The 13,517-nt window shown below is 36.9% G+C and overlaps 1 protein-coding gene across 20 annotated transcripts in view; it reads right to left on the bottom strand.

Annotated features, from left to right (window-relative positions):
* Positions 1 to 13,517, bottom strand: part of LOC138060823 (E3 ubiquitin-protein ligase Praja-2-like) — a 157,068-nt gene that overhangs the window by 29,670 nt on the left and 113,881 nt on the right. For 15 of the 20 annotated variants that reach the window (XR_011137305.1, XR_011137306.1, XR_011137307.1 and 12 more), the window contains 4 exons: positions 10,770 to 10,967; positions 7,023 to 8,082; positions 2,474 to 2,659; positions 709 to 894 (listed from right to left, as the gene is read on the bottom strand). Coding sequence is in view for 16 of the 20 variants with exons in the window: in XM_068924902.1 (XP_068781003.1) it covers positions 709 to 894; positions 2,474 to 2,659; positions 7,023 to 8,082; positions 10,770 to 10,967 (1,630 nt within the window). In the remaining 4 variants the exon portion in view is untranslated. Of the gene's footprint in view, positions 1 to 708; positions 895 to 2,473; positions 2,660 to 7,022; positions 8,083 to 10,769; positions 10,968 to 12,233; positions 12,347 to 13,146; positions 13,214 to 13,517 lie in introns of those variants that run through there. The other 5 variants (XM_068924905.1, XM_068924916.1, XM_068924917.1 and 2 more) reach the window with 3 other exon arrangements.

Genomic DNA, 13,517 nt, shown 5'->3' with positions numbered 1-13,517 from the left:
TCCTCAGGCACCTCTCCTGATCTCCAGGACCTTTCCAAGATGATGGAGAGTGGCCTAGTGATAACATCCGCCAGCTCCCTCAGCACTCGTGGGTGTATCCCATCGGGGCCCATGGATTTATGGATGTCAAGTTTGGACAAAAGATCTCTAACCTGATCCTCCTCAACCAAGGGAAAGTTTTTCTTTCTCCAGCCTTCCTCTCTTGTCTCCAGGGTCTGGAATTCCTCAGGACTGGCCTTAGCAGAAAAGACTGAAGCAAAGAAGGCATTCAGTAACTCCGCCTTCTTTGTATCATTCATTACCAGGGCCCCTTTCCCATTCAGTAGTGGGCCCACATTTTCCCTAGTCTTGCTTTTGCTACTGATGCATTTTGAAGAAGCCCTTCTTGTTGTCCTTGACATTCCTTGCCAGATTTGATTCCAAAGGGGCCTTAGCCTTCCTCGTCGCAACCCTGCATACTCTGACAACGTTCCTATATTCCTCCCTATATTTCCTCTGATCACAGACTGACTTAGTGAATCCATATCCTTTTTCTCTTGTTAGAAGAAACACAGCACTTAAAGTTAAACCATAAAACATAGCATTACCAGCCCTTGAAGCAAGTGCATACAGATGAACGTGGATATCCTGACAGGTAACACAAAAAACAAAATGATAAATAACTAAAAAACCCTCCAAAATTAAAACAGGAAACCATCGCAGACATACCTCCACTCCACATCCAGATCTTCACTCATACTGGAGTCATCCTCCAGGTTGTTGTTGCCATCCAACATAAAGAAGCCAGGATGCACAAAATGACCAACTGGATCATTTTCCTCATCACTGCTACTTTCTATTTCTTCATGGTACTGTAGCCAAGGAATCTCTCCTTCCTCCAAAGATGTTTGTTCCCTTCAAATAAATAAATAAATGAATGAAAAGCTAAAACTAAAAATTTGGAAGAATTTACAGATACATGCAAACAACAGAAGCTATACATATTATTACAAGGGTTGCACCTGTTTCTCAGACTGCAAAGCCCTAGATTCTCAACTCAGCATTTGCTGTAAAAAACCAAGAAATTCCTAGTGGTATCAGCTAACCCATCCAGATCCAGAACCTTGCAACATCCATGACTGTGTTGCGAAAGTGTTCGTCTAATGCTCAAGACCAGCAGTACAGGGAACAGCTTTCTTTGCACTCCTTTACCATGGACAGTATGCTTGTCAGGAGTAGCAACTTTGGTACTAAAGATCATCTACAAGTTCTTGAAACTGTTAATAAGAAAGGCTCTCCTGACAGCCTGAAAAAAGCAGTTCAAAGAGACATGATTAGTAAGAGAAGCTACATACATGAGAAAAAGGATTCTTTTCATTCCTGGATTTTCTAGAGCAGCACAAGTCACCTGGATGTTTCGAACCACAGGGCTGAGACCCACTTTCCGTAATGGAGGGCAAATAAATGGGACCATGTCAGAAATAGATATATTTGCAGCCTGTTCAAACCAAAGAATGCTTAAAAGTGGACAGCGCCCCTGCTGTTTTTCTCAAGTAGATAAGTTTTTAAACAGTGTTTTCATAAAGCCATGCTAATTCTTCAAAACTCAAGGACACAGCAATACGAATAAGATAATGACACAGATTTGGAATGCTTGGTGTTAGATACCGTCTGACTTAGAGTTAAAGGAGCAGAACATTTAGGCATGATTTGTTGCAAAATGAAGACCCCAACTAAGAATACAGGTTTTATATTAGATGCTCAGGAAAAAAAAACAAAAACCAAAAAAGCTTTAACTTATCCTTAGCTACTTCTATATACAAATCTTGCAACAAAAGGTAGCTTTTTTTTTTTTTTTTAATTAAAACAATGAACAACTGGAAAAATGAAATGAAAATAAATTAAAAGCAATAATGAAAAACTGGGAAAGAGCTTTCAGCACAGAATTCCTTCTTCAAGTTTACTGTAATCACTGATAGAGCTGCAGAAATACGTACATAAAAAAAGAGCAGCAGTTCCATTCACTGGAATACAAGAAGCAAGGAAGCAAAGAGAAAAACAATAGCTTTGCACAGAGTACAAAGCATTATTAGAACATGAGCAGTGTATGTATGTGGTTAAAAAAAAAAAAAAAAAAAAAAGACAGCTCTTTACAATTAGCCTGTCTGTAAACAATATCATACCTAATCCTGCCTTTGAAAGTATACCCAGTCTATTAACCTGCTGCTTTTTCTTATTATTAGAATGCCAACACTCTCCCAGTAGTTGTACTTCTTTCATAAAATAGCCAGCATTGCAGCATTGTTTGCATGACATAACCTTTTTTTTCCTAGTCTCAACATAGGAAACTAGTGTGATTGTTTTGATGTAGGCAAATGATTATTGCTGGTATAATAATTATTTTTAGAAGTGTTATTATTCTCTACAGTGTTGCATTGACACTGTGCTGCTGCTACTACTTTATATAAAGTTATTTAATGAAATAAAATCATACCCTCCTTGGAAACAGAAGTCTGTGTTCTCCTCTTCTAGGCCACTGCTGTTGCTCTGCACTTCAGGTTCATGTTCCTCCCTGCCTGGGAGAGTCTCCCAGCTCTCGTCACTCGACGACTGGTCTTTATCTGCAGCAGCAAAATACGCAGGCAGAGATGCAGACCACTCTCCATCACTGCATTCCGAACTGCAATTTAGACAAGGCAATGCAGATTGAATTCAAACACTTCTTTGAGGGAAAGAAAAGAAAGAAAAAAAAAACCACCACGCACGCACGCACACACACACACACAAGAAAACACGTGATTTGATACTCTTCTATGAACATTGCTCTCAGTACAACTAGGATAAATTCATTTTTTACTAATCATAAATTGATTACAGGGTAAGTATGTAATAAAGAGTTGATTCAAAATCCATTCTTAAAAAAGAGTCATGCCCATCCTACTTAGCAACAGGGTTTTGCTCTCCTCCCTCCACACTTGCAGAGTACATAAAACATCTCAGGAGTACAAGCCAAGACCAACTATACACACCTCTTTCTCCCAGCACCCTGCAAAGAGAAAATAGCAGCAGTGATCCCAAGAAGTGCTTGACAAACATGGCAAATTTTGGCCTTCCCTCTTGAACGAACAAAACTTTGTAAACAAGAGCCCTGATAACTTCTAAGCCATATACAAAGTCAATTTTTTAAAATCATACAAAGATACAACTGATGAATTACTGGAAAAATCACTTAATTCACTAGCCCAAAAAGACGAATAGCAGAAGGGTTTTCAGGAAGAATTTGATTTTTCAGCTCCACTATCATGTAGAAGAGAGCAGTAAGTAATAAACTGTAGGTAGCTTTAAAACAACAGTGATGCTAGCAGAATCCCCAGAAGAAGGACAAGCTTATTGATTGCTACTTTTGGTAATGCACTTAAAAGGCTCATTCGATATTAGGAGTGACAGAAGACATCTACTGAAATCAAAGTAGAGTCAACCAGCTATGTCCCTTCAGCAAAGTTACAGGAAAACATAATGGATAAGTGAACAGAAAATGTGCTTGATAGAGCACATCTTAATAATAACCCAGCAATCCAGGATGCCTGCAGCTCAGAATTCTTAATCTAGTAAACCCAATAAGTCAGCGTGCATCAATGTTCTCATCTCCCCACCTTCAAACTCACTTCAAAGAAAAATCTCTCCTCCTGTGTAGTATTACAAGCACATGCCAATAGAACTTGCTGTTTAATGATTTACTTTTTGAAAAACTGCATATTACACACTTCTAGTTTTATAAGAAAAAAGAAGATCAAGGACAAAGATTATATGGAAATATTTTAATTTGAAGCAGGAATATATTTTTCTCTTACAATTTTGAGGACTAGGGAAGGTGACGGAAATAAGAATATTCATTGTCCTTGGGTCATTTCAAAAGGATTACTTTACAAGAGAAATAATACCCATTAAAAAAGAACTTTTGATATTTTAATAGATGAGACAGCCAGTACTGCCTAGCGCATATATGCAACCCAAAGCATCCTGTATTTCACCAGCTAAAGCTGAATTACTACCATTTTAGAACTTTTTTTAAAATTATTTTTTAAAGGCTATTCAAATATGCTGTAAGATTTGCTTTGAGACTCACATCTCTCATTTTAGTTTTCCCTATCTTACAGTCCACTTATTTATATTAAAATCTGCATTAGAAATCATAAAACTCTTATGCTGATAGTCAAATTTGTTCCAATATTCTGCCTTTAAAGTTCTGGTAATAAAGTTTATATACATAGCACGATTCAAAACAGAAAAGAGGATATGCCTTGAGTGATTAACACCATACAAGCAAGAACACTGAAGATATATATTTCAAAATGTAGGATTTAAGGGGGTCCAGTTCTGCAGAGATGCAGAACTTTATGCAACAGTTAGCGAGTTACAGAGTTCTCGCTTGCCAAAAGCGCACCATATTACCTTAGCATCTGCACGTGGATTTTCTGGGAACAGTCCCTCCCCACTCGACTTGGCCTGTGCTTAGCTCCTTCCATTTAGCACTATATTATGCAATAATTGATGTGCTCCTCATCCCATCGCCCCACACTAGGGAGCAACCACGACCCCACCACCTCAGAGCAAACGTGGTTCTAACAGTCTTAAAAGACTTTTCATGCAACTTCTTATTCCATGCTAGCATCATAAAAGCTGGGCATTTCTTCAAAGCAAAAAACGTGTGGTGAAGGTCCATGCTGCAGCAACTGGCAAACTGAACTTTTCTCTGGGTGGGAAACAGGAGCAAGCAGAGTCACAGGATGCAGCATATGACACCTATGCCAATTCTGTTCTTTATGCAGCTATATAGTTTTTTTTTTTAAATGTGCAAATAATGACTATACATTCAAACATACAACTTTACCTTTTGAGAGCAGAAAAGCATATGTTAGTTCCTTTTATAGAGTAAACATTGACAATTTACTTCACTAGGATAAATCTTTTCAAGACTTAAAACATGAATTTCATTTTTAAAGTTAAATCTGCAGCTGATGAACACTTAATGTTTCCTGTTTAGTGGTTCATTAATTCCTATCATGAAGAACAGTCACTTTCAGATGTGTAAGCTATGTTTCTCTTTTTTATTGTTCAACAACAATCCATCACTTCACTTCATGGGAGCCAATGCTCTGGTTACTATAGTATATTTCCTCCACTGTATTTTAAACTTCTGGCAGTAGCACTTCAGTGGAAAAAGTAAGTTATACAGTAATAAAAATTTTTTAAAAGCAAAGACTATGAAGAAGGAAAGGATTCTTGTAAAGTCCACTTACATCTTTAATAATAAGAAAAGTCTACAAACCCATTTTGTTCTCCCATAATTGGGACTCTGCAATATTTTAATGACAAGATTTTATGCAGATTAATTTTCATGCTGTACACTCCACAAAAGCAGTGGAAACAATCTAAGCAGGTGAAGCATACTGGCAAAAAAAAAAAAAAAAAAAAAAAAAAGTACACTGACATCCAGAAGATGAGTTCTGTAAAGAATGCAGTGGGAACAGAACCAAAGATGATGAAAGGAAGAGACAAGAAAAATTGCAGAAACTCAAACTAAATTCAAACACTACTGCATTTGCCACATATTAACGGAAAGTTAAAAAATAATTTTTCTCTTAGAACAGCTCAGTTATAAAACCCTAACTCTCACTGACAAGCACTTAACCAGCACGTGAACAAAAGTGTTCATCAACATAAGGTTCATACAAATTAGTTTATCTTTCAGATAAAGAGCCCAAAACAGGAGGAGCCTGAATGCTGCCCCAGGGACCCACGCTATAGCCAGAGCCTGTAGATCTGAAACTGTTTTCATTCATAGTTACTTTGGAAACATCTGCTATTCTAAGGTGTTTTCATTAAAAACAGGATTATAGGTAATCCCATCAGATTATTCTGCAGAAATGATGAGGAAGAATAATTTCTTTTCCAAAGTCTAGAGGCAAGAATTTATGTAGGCTGTCATGCATAATATTGAGAACGGATAATAAGAAATTCTGAAAAATAATAGCTCTTGAGGAAAACCTGCAATGTGCCAAACATCAGGCTGAGCAAGTTCTCCCTCTCTCCTGCATCCTCTCAATGAAAATTAAATGAAAATCCTAAAGAGTATTAGTGTGCTCTAACCTCAAACAAAATGAGAGCTTTTTTTAGCAACTGGGTAGCAGACTCCCAGAATATTAGGTTTGCGCTGTATTTTTTACAAAACTGCTTTGGCACACTCAGCTCGGAAGCATTACAGACCGTAAGTATTCTACTAACGTAACATTTGCAAATAACATAGTGAAAAAAGCCTTGCAACAAATGGCCGCCTGAAAACACTTACTTTTTCCTCTCCCCTCAGGTATTATACCAACATTTTTGTCTAGCTTCAGAAAATACTTCCATGAGTTCCTGCTTTTTTAAAAAAATGCTCATTAAAATGTCTAAGGCAGTGAAATCGGACATAAATATTTCCACATAAATATATTTTAAAGTTTCACTCATGGGCCAAGATATTTTTCTATAATGAATTTTCTTGAAAATCAGATGCTGTATATTAACTAGTAGAGTGTTGCATCACACAAAACAGACTCCAGAGTGAAAGCTAAGGTTCATGATGACAATGCAGTATGCTCATATGACTACACCTGTATACAGTAACACTACAGGACAGCAACATTACATCTACATGGAAGTATTAACAATCAGCATTCCAGCAACAAACCAGTTCTTCCCTTACCCGTTTCCTATGAACCAAATTTCAGTGGTTTTGTACAGAGAGGAGAGACATCAAAATCATGACAGCAGATCAGAAGAATGTAAAGTACAATTTCTTTGAATTGACTTGGGGAGGGATGAACGAGAAGAATAGAGAGGAAAAGCTGGCATCTTGTTATATGATCAGATTCTGAAATTGCTTAATTTTTTACTAAGTCCCATACCATTTGCCAACAAATTACTCAGATTATTTTATTTTATTTTATACATAGAATGTGTGATACAGATAAAACACACAGACAAAAAAAGTCAAATCTTACCTGTCTTCATCTTTGTGGGACATTGAGAAGCGTCTGCTGCAGTCTTCAAACTCATCCCAGAAAGTGTTATCATCTAACACAGTTTTTCTTTCTTGACCATTTGCATTTTTCTTTAGGTCTATTTTTGTGTTCTTCTGAGTACCTTCGTAGTCTCTTGGGTCAAAGAACATACTGGAACTCACTTTTTCTTTGCCATTCCTCAAGGCGCACTCTGCATGCCCATGCTGGACTTCAGCAATTTCACTTCGCCTCCTAGAACCGCTCTTCTCTTCATCATCACTAGGGAGAAGCTTCTTTCTATCCAACTGGCTTGTAGGATTTTGTTTTCTAATTTTGGGTCTCACTACTGGTTCAGGTGAATTCCCTTGGTCAGTCTTTCCATCACTGACATTTAACTCATTACTAATAGGGGTCCTGATTCCAACATCAACTATATTTTTTGTCTGTTGTGTTTCACAACTAGCACTACTCAAGTTACTTTTCAGTATAGCTTGATCTTCAGCAGATTTTTTAAGTGTCCTGTTGTTTTGATGGGCCAAGTCTGAATCTATGTTAGAATATCTTATTAAAGGCACTGGTCCCACTTCTTCACAACGTTCCCTAGAAATGCTGTGGTTAAGACTGGATAACCGGGACTGTAACTCAGAAAAAGACTCTACGCCCTTTTCTAACTCAGAAAGCATGTTATCTAGCGTTTCCTGAAATACACCTGCTTCTTCCTTCACCAAGGAAAGATTACCTTGGCCATCATCATCCTCTCCATCACTGCTATCTGGCTCATAAGAGTCAATGTTTACAAAAGCAATTCCATTCTGGCCATTCAAATCATTACAGTCTCCAGAAGCATATTCTGCAAGGTCCTCAGAAATTTTATCAGGATTCATAATGCTCCCTGAGATTTGGTTGCCTTCCAGACTGTAAGAGACTAGAGAAAACGGTGAAGCGTTCGTCTCAAAAGTTTGGCTCGACACAGTTTGACAAACAGGTGCTCCAGTTCCAACATTTTCTAACAAAGGCTCATCCGATAAACCAGAACAAACTTGAACCAATGGACTGGAACCTTTACAGAAAGTTGTAAGAAAGAATACATTGGAATAATCAAACATAATAGCAATTTTCTCACTTACAACATCAGCTCCTGAAAAAAGGGTATTTTATTGGGACTGCAGTGCAATTTGATAAAGAGAAACATTTGGCAGAGATGCACTGATTCTTTGCTAATATATTTATGTTTTCATTTTTATAAACTAAGCCCATACAGACAGATTAAATGATTCAGCTCAGCCTGTGATAGCAGTAGCAAGATATATTAAAGAAGGAACATGTTCATGAGCAGCATCTTTAAGTTGTTTACGTGAAAAGGAATTCTAAGACGACAACAGGAAACTTGAAAAAAACGCTAGAAGATTTAAAAAGCTGCAACATTTCTTTCCATAACATAAAATTCAGACTACCCATTCATTAACTGGCTGAACTGTGCCTCCTGCCACAGTCAGATAAAGCCATTTATTGATACTATAAATTACATACTAATAGCACTATATTTTGTACGTGTCGCTATGAATGCGACTCCTTATAAGGAGACAATAATAGCAGAGATGGATGTAGAATTTACAGTTGCAAGTTACAATCACTGTAAATTCAGTTTGCTTATTTTACAGTTGAACCTCTTGCATAAAGGGACAATAAACATCAAACCCAGCAACAAGAGCTAAAGTTTAAAATGTATACCTTGCGCAAAATTAATGCTTACTGCAAGTCACCTGTAAACTCCTAAGCAATGTACATTCAAACCGTTTCTGAAAACACAAGGGCTTGCATAACTTCATGCAAGTAGTTATAAATTGTAGGCTGATATTAAGACATTTGGGAAACTTTCAATCACAAGAGAAAAAAAGTTCTGAGCAGAGAAAAATTGAGACATGCATGGTTAAATGAAGACATTCCATAACAGACACTTTAAAGAACAGTCAGAGGTAGGGAACCATACAACATGAATGTTCCAGGTTTAAAAAACACCACCACACAAAAAACCCCAACAGCTTGCTAAGTGAACATCCAAGACAGATTCTTCAAGTACATCTGGAAAGCAGTGGTTGCACGGAGGACATTTACATCAGGACTCTGACAGCTGCTACACAGATACTTATAACTACTGCAGATCAAACATTTGCTTCAAATTCAGATTTTACTCTCATCTAAACGGCTAATCCATGTCTAGCTTGGTAAACTGATGGCATTGAACTTCATAAATAAAAAAATATAAGCTGTGCCTTTCAGCACTTGGATCTGGCTTGTAGGAGACAGTACTGTAACATTACAAACACTTTATCTGATAAAACGTTGAGATGAAGTTTCTTCTACCTATGTTCTGTGGTTGCTTACATGCATAAAAGGTGTTAGGTCAATTTGGAGGGAAACATACAGAACAATTTGGTCAGTACCCACCCAGTGGAAGACAAGGATCAACTTGACGGGAGGGGGGAACAGTAAGCTAGTCGAGGGAAGGGGAATAATCAATCAAAAACATTTCTCAAAATCTGGACAGCTGTGATGCAAAAAAAAAAAAAGAGACTAAACATGAAGAGAGAGGCATCCTGTTATCAGACCTAATATAGAAAACAAATCAACACTCTCTTACACTTTACATACAAAACCACCCCACTACAGAACAAGGAGACAACAGTCTCTAACCTGTATATTTGTTATGACTCCCTAAAATAACAGTATGCTCAGCTCTGATTTACTGACATGAAAATGGTGGTAGCATCAGAGGGAGACCATAGGAAAATCTGTACAAGGGTAAGCACCAATTTACAGGTAACATATCTTTAACTAAGACACAAATGTAGTAAATATATGAAGCATAGATAACCACAAAAACATTCAAGTTACCAATGGAAACCAAACCACCCAGAAAGGCTCTACATCACATAATAGTCTCCAAGAACAATGGTATATGAGAAAGTTAAATTTACACCACGTTATTATCAAAAAAGAAGGAAAAAGGAAAAAGCAGTAACAAAATAGTTTATAGGAGAAGGAGAAAAAAACGTTACTTTGGAACATCTGAAGCTATATCAATAAACAATTACTTTTTAATAGAAAATCACCTCATACGAAGAGATTGGACTGTTTATAATCCAATAGGCCATTTTGTACCTCTGTAGGAAATCATTCTTTGAAAGCTGAAGTCCCAAAAGACAGTTGAAATTAAATGTTAATGTTCAACATTCACAAAAAAACAGGGAAACGGTCCAAGAGGTACAAACCAAAGAGAGAGAATCTTTAAGAGGTTATACAGGATTAAAGTAATTCCTGCTCTAGCTATACTAAGGTCAACAAAGGTACCTCAGAGAAAAACCTGGTCCATGATATGTAAAATACTTAGTAGCCTAGTTCTGTTCAAATAGGTATTTTCTTCCAAATGTGATTATGAAAGAATCACTTGATTTGCAGACAACTTACAAAGAATTCTACAATGTTAAAATTATCTAGTTGGTTAGGAGGCATTAACTCTTTCAGGAATATACTTCTTTAAGCAAAATTAAACAGCCTAAAATAGTTACTACTTTAATTTGCCTTCATGTTGAGTTTCATTTTATGAAACCATCTGAAACGCAGTTTGCACACAGTAACTTATGTGACTGTTCTGTCTTCCCTTCTATACCATTTTCTATGCACCTCCCACCACCAAGCATCTCAGTTTGCAATTATATGGCACATAACACGAAGATATGCACATACACAAAGACTTCTCTTTCTGAACATCGTCCAGTTCTAATCCTTCACATTCTCCGCTGTGGAGGTCATTTCTGTCTTGGCTGGTCAAAGATGGTCTAAAACTGACATAAGCATGTCTTCTTCCATATCTTCTACCCGTAATAGTTTGATAGCCTCCTGCTGGTTTGGGCCAGGCAGGTTTGCCAGCTTCTTGTCCCATTGCTACATGAGATGATTAAAAAGAAACAGACAGACAAAAAACTGTATTAGACAACAACATCTCCTTATAATTCCCCTCCTTCCAACAATTTTATGCAATTTTTTTTAAAGCACGGAATTTCCCAATTCTCTTCAGTGAGGTTTGGAGATTCTCTGACATACAGTTGCTAAGAACCTGAAGCGCTCTGGGCTTATACGGCATGAAAAATACATAATAACTGAAATTTTCCTCTGTGTTAATTAATATTGACAACCACTGATCTTGTCTTCATCCTAACATATTTGTAGTAAGTAACAGGAACATTGTATAACATATTTTTAAACATGGATGCCACAGGACTTTTTTTTTTTTTTTAAATACATGATACACTTCTGCATGTGGGTCTGACACACTACATACGGCAGCGTGCAATAAACTTTTGAAACGTTATAAGGGAAAAGCCTCAGGGTAATGCAACACAAGTCAGCTGGCCCTAGCTAGCTTATCGCTGTGACAGCAAAAGTACAATTAAGCAAACATACTTTCTCAAACAAATATTCCCAAGTCCCAAGGAAGAATGCTTTATTCTTTACCTTCAGGTAAAAGAATATATATATATAGATAGATAGATAGATAGATATAGATATAGATATATATAGATATAGATATTTTCAGGTATATATTTTCAGACAAGGTAATAACCCATGTATTGCTCATACTACTGTAACAACATCCCATATTAATGGATCTTAATGCTTTTATCAAGAAAACATGGAGTAAAGACTACAGGAAACTTGAGAAACAATGGGGGAAAGCTGTCAACACTGTAATGAAGAAAGATTCTACTCCAGCATTAATATTTACTATAAATAAGCTAATATAAGAGTTCATGTCCAAAGGCTGTTGCATATGCAAATGCAATTAGCAGCTCACTGTTTCAGATGTTCAGTGGCTTTTGTGTGTCCCTTTAAGTCACTTTTAAACTTTACTAGATATGGAATTAACATAGTAGTTTTATTGCTCTCCAAAGTCACTGAACTTTGAAAGGCACAAGTTAAAGGTAAGAAAATAAAGTCTGCAACTATCAACCCACAGCTTTCTGAACTTCTGAAAAATGAGAGGAAAGCTTTATTTTTCCTGGCTGCTAAACTGATCTTTCCACTACTCTTTAAGAGGGAATATTTGTATACAAAGATGCCACTGATCAGCAGTTTCTTTATGCAACTTTGAAAAGTTAGTGCTTACAATATGCAGACTGTCAACAAAGGCACGATCGCATATGTACCAACCCCGTGAGAGTTTAGGTTCATTTTTGAAAACTAGCATCCCTGCTGAAGCTGTCATTTTGCTAGGACCGACACACAGGAAACTAACTTTGCTGCTTCCTGTCTAACACAAACCTTAAAGAAAAAAAAAGAAAAAAAAGAAAAAAAAAGGGGAAAAATTAATGAAGGTTTTTTCTCGGTGCTATGCTCAACAGAAATTGCATGATCCCTTAAAGTTTTAACTAAAGCAAATAAAAGAAAATCACCTCTTATAAAGTATAACTTCTAGAAGCTATAGTCTTAACAGCTTCAGGTACATAAAAACCTCCTACAAGGAAGCTTACAGAACCTGGCACAGCGATTTTGAAAATGTTTGCTAGAAAGCTGCATTTTAGTGGAAGTTCTACAGAGAGTCTCAATACCTTCTGCCTGATCTTCCCTATAGACAAAATCGTTAATGTAAGCAAGTCTCAAACCCAAAAGTGAGCAAAGGGTGCTCAGAATATGGTGAGAAGAAACAGATATATTGCCTCTTTTCCCAATGCCAAAACATGGTATAAAGCACAGCGGAATGAGAAATAGTGGAAAAATAAGTCTGGACTAAACTTAACAAAACTATGTGTAAAATGAAATAACTGCAAAAGAGTCTAAAATATTACTGTTTCATTCCCAGGCGAATTGACAGCAGCAATGAAGACACTTGCTGTGTTTAAAAGTAAAAATCTTTCAAACATTTACAATTCAATTTCTTAAAACTGTAATATTTAAGGTAAAGTAGAACACAAGTAGTCTTATCTAACATTGCCAGGTTCACTTCTGTGACCATTAGCCAAATTACAATAAACTGTTTATTACATGTATGTTGTCTTATAGCTCATCACATTATATATAATGCTCTAAATCTCCCCTAATGAGCGTAATCCCAGTCATCTCTTACTTCCACGATTCTTCCCACACAGGGAATCTCTGCAAGCACAGCCCAGCTCCATGAACCCCGCAGGAGTCCTAACATGTGTGTCACTAGCGGTTTGCTTCTGCGGTGTATTTTCACAAACTTAGGGCAGGTATCAGGGGCTTCTTCTCTCATGCAGTTGGCGGCCATTTACATACAACCTTCGCTTAATATCTTTTCACATATTTGTCCATACCTGCCCAGCACATATCAAGCAGCAGAAGCTAACCTTTACCTATACTATTCTTGCAATCTTTTTGAAGTGCTGCTCCCTAGAAATGTGAAGACTCCCCATGATCTTTGCCAAGAAAGTCTCTGCAACTAATTCCAAAAAAAAAAAAAAAAAAAAAAGTTGG

This window comes from Struthio camelus, chromosome W (genome assembly GCF_040807025.1).
Source record: "Struthio camelus isolate bStrCam1 chromosome W, bStrCam1.hap1, whole genome shotgun sequence".
Classification (NCBI taxonomy): Eukaryota; Metazoa; Chordata; class Aves; order Struthioniformes; family Struthionidae; genus Struthio; species Struthio camelus.
This window is presented reverse-complemented; position numbering and strand designations above follow the sequence as displayed.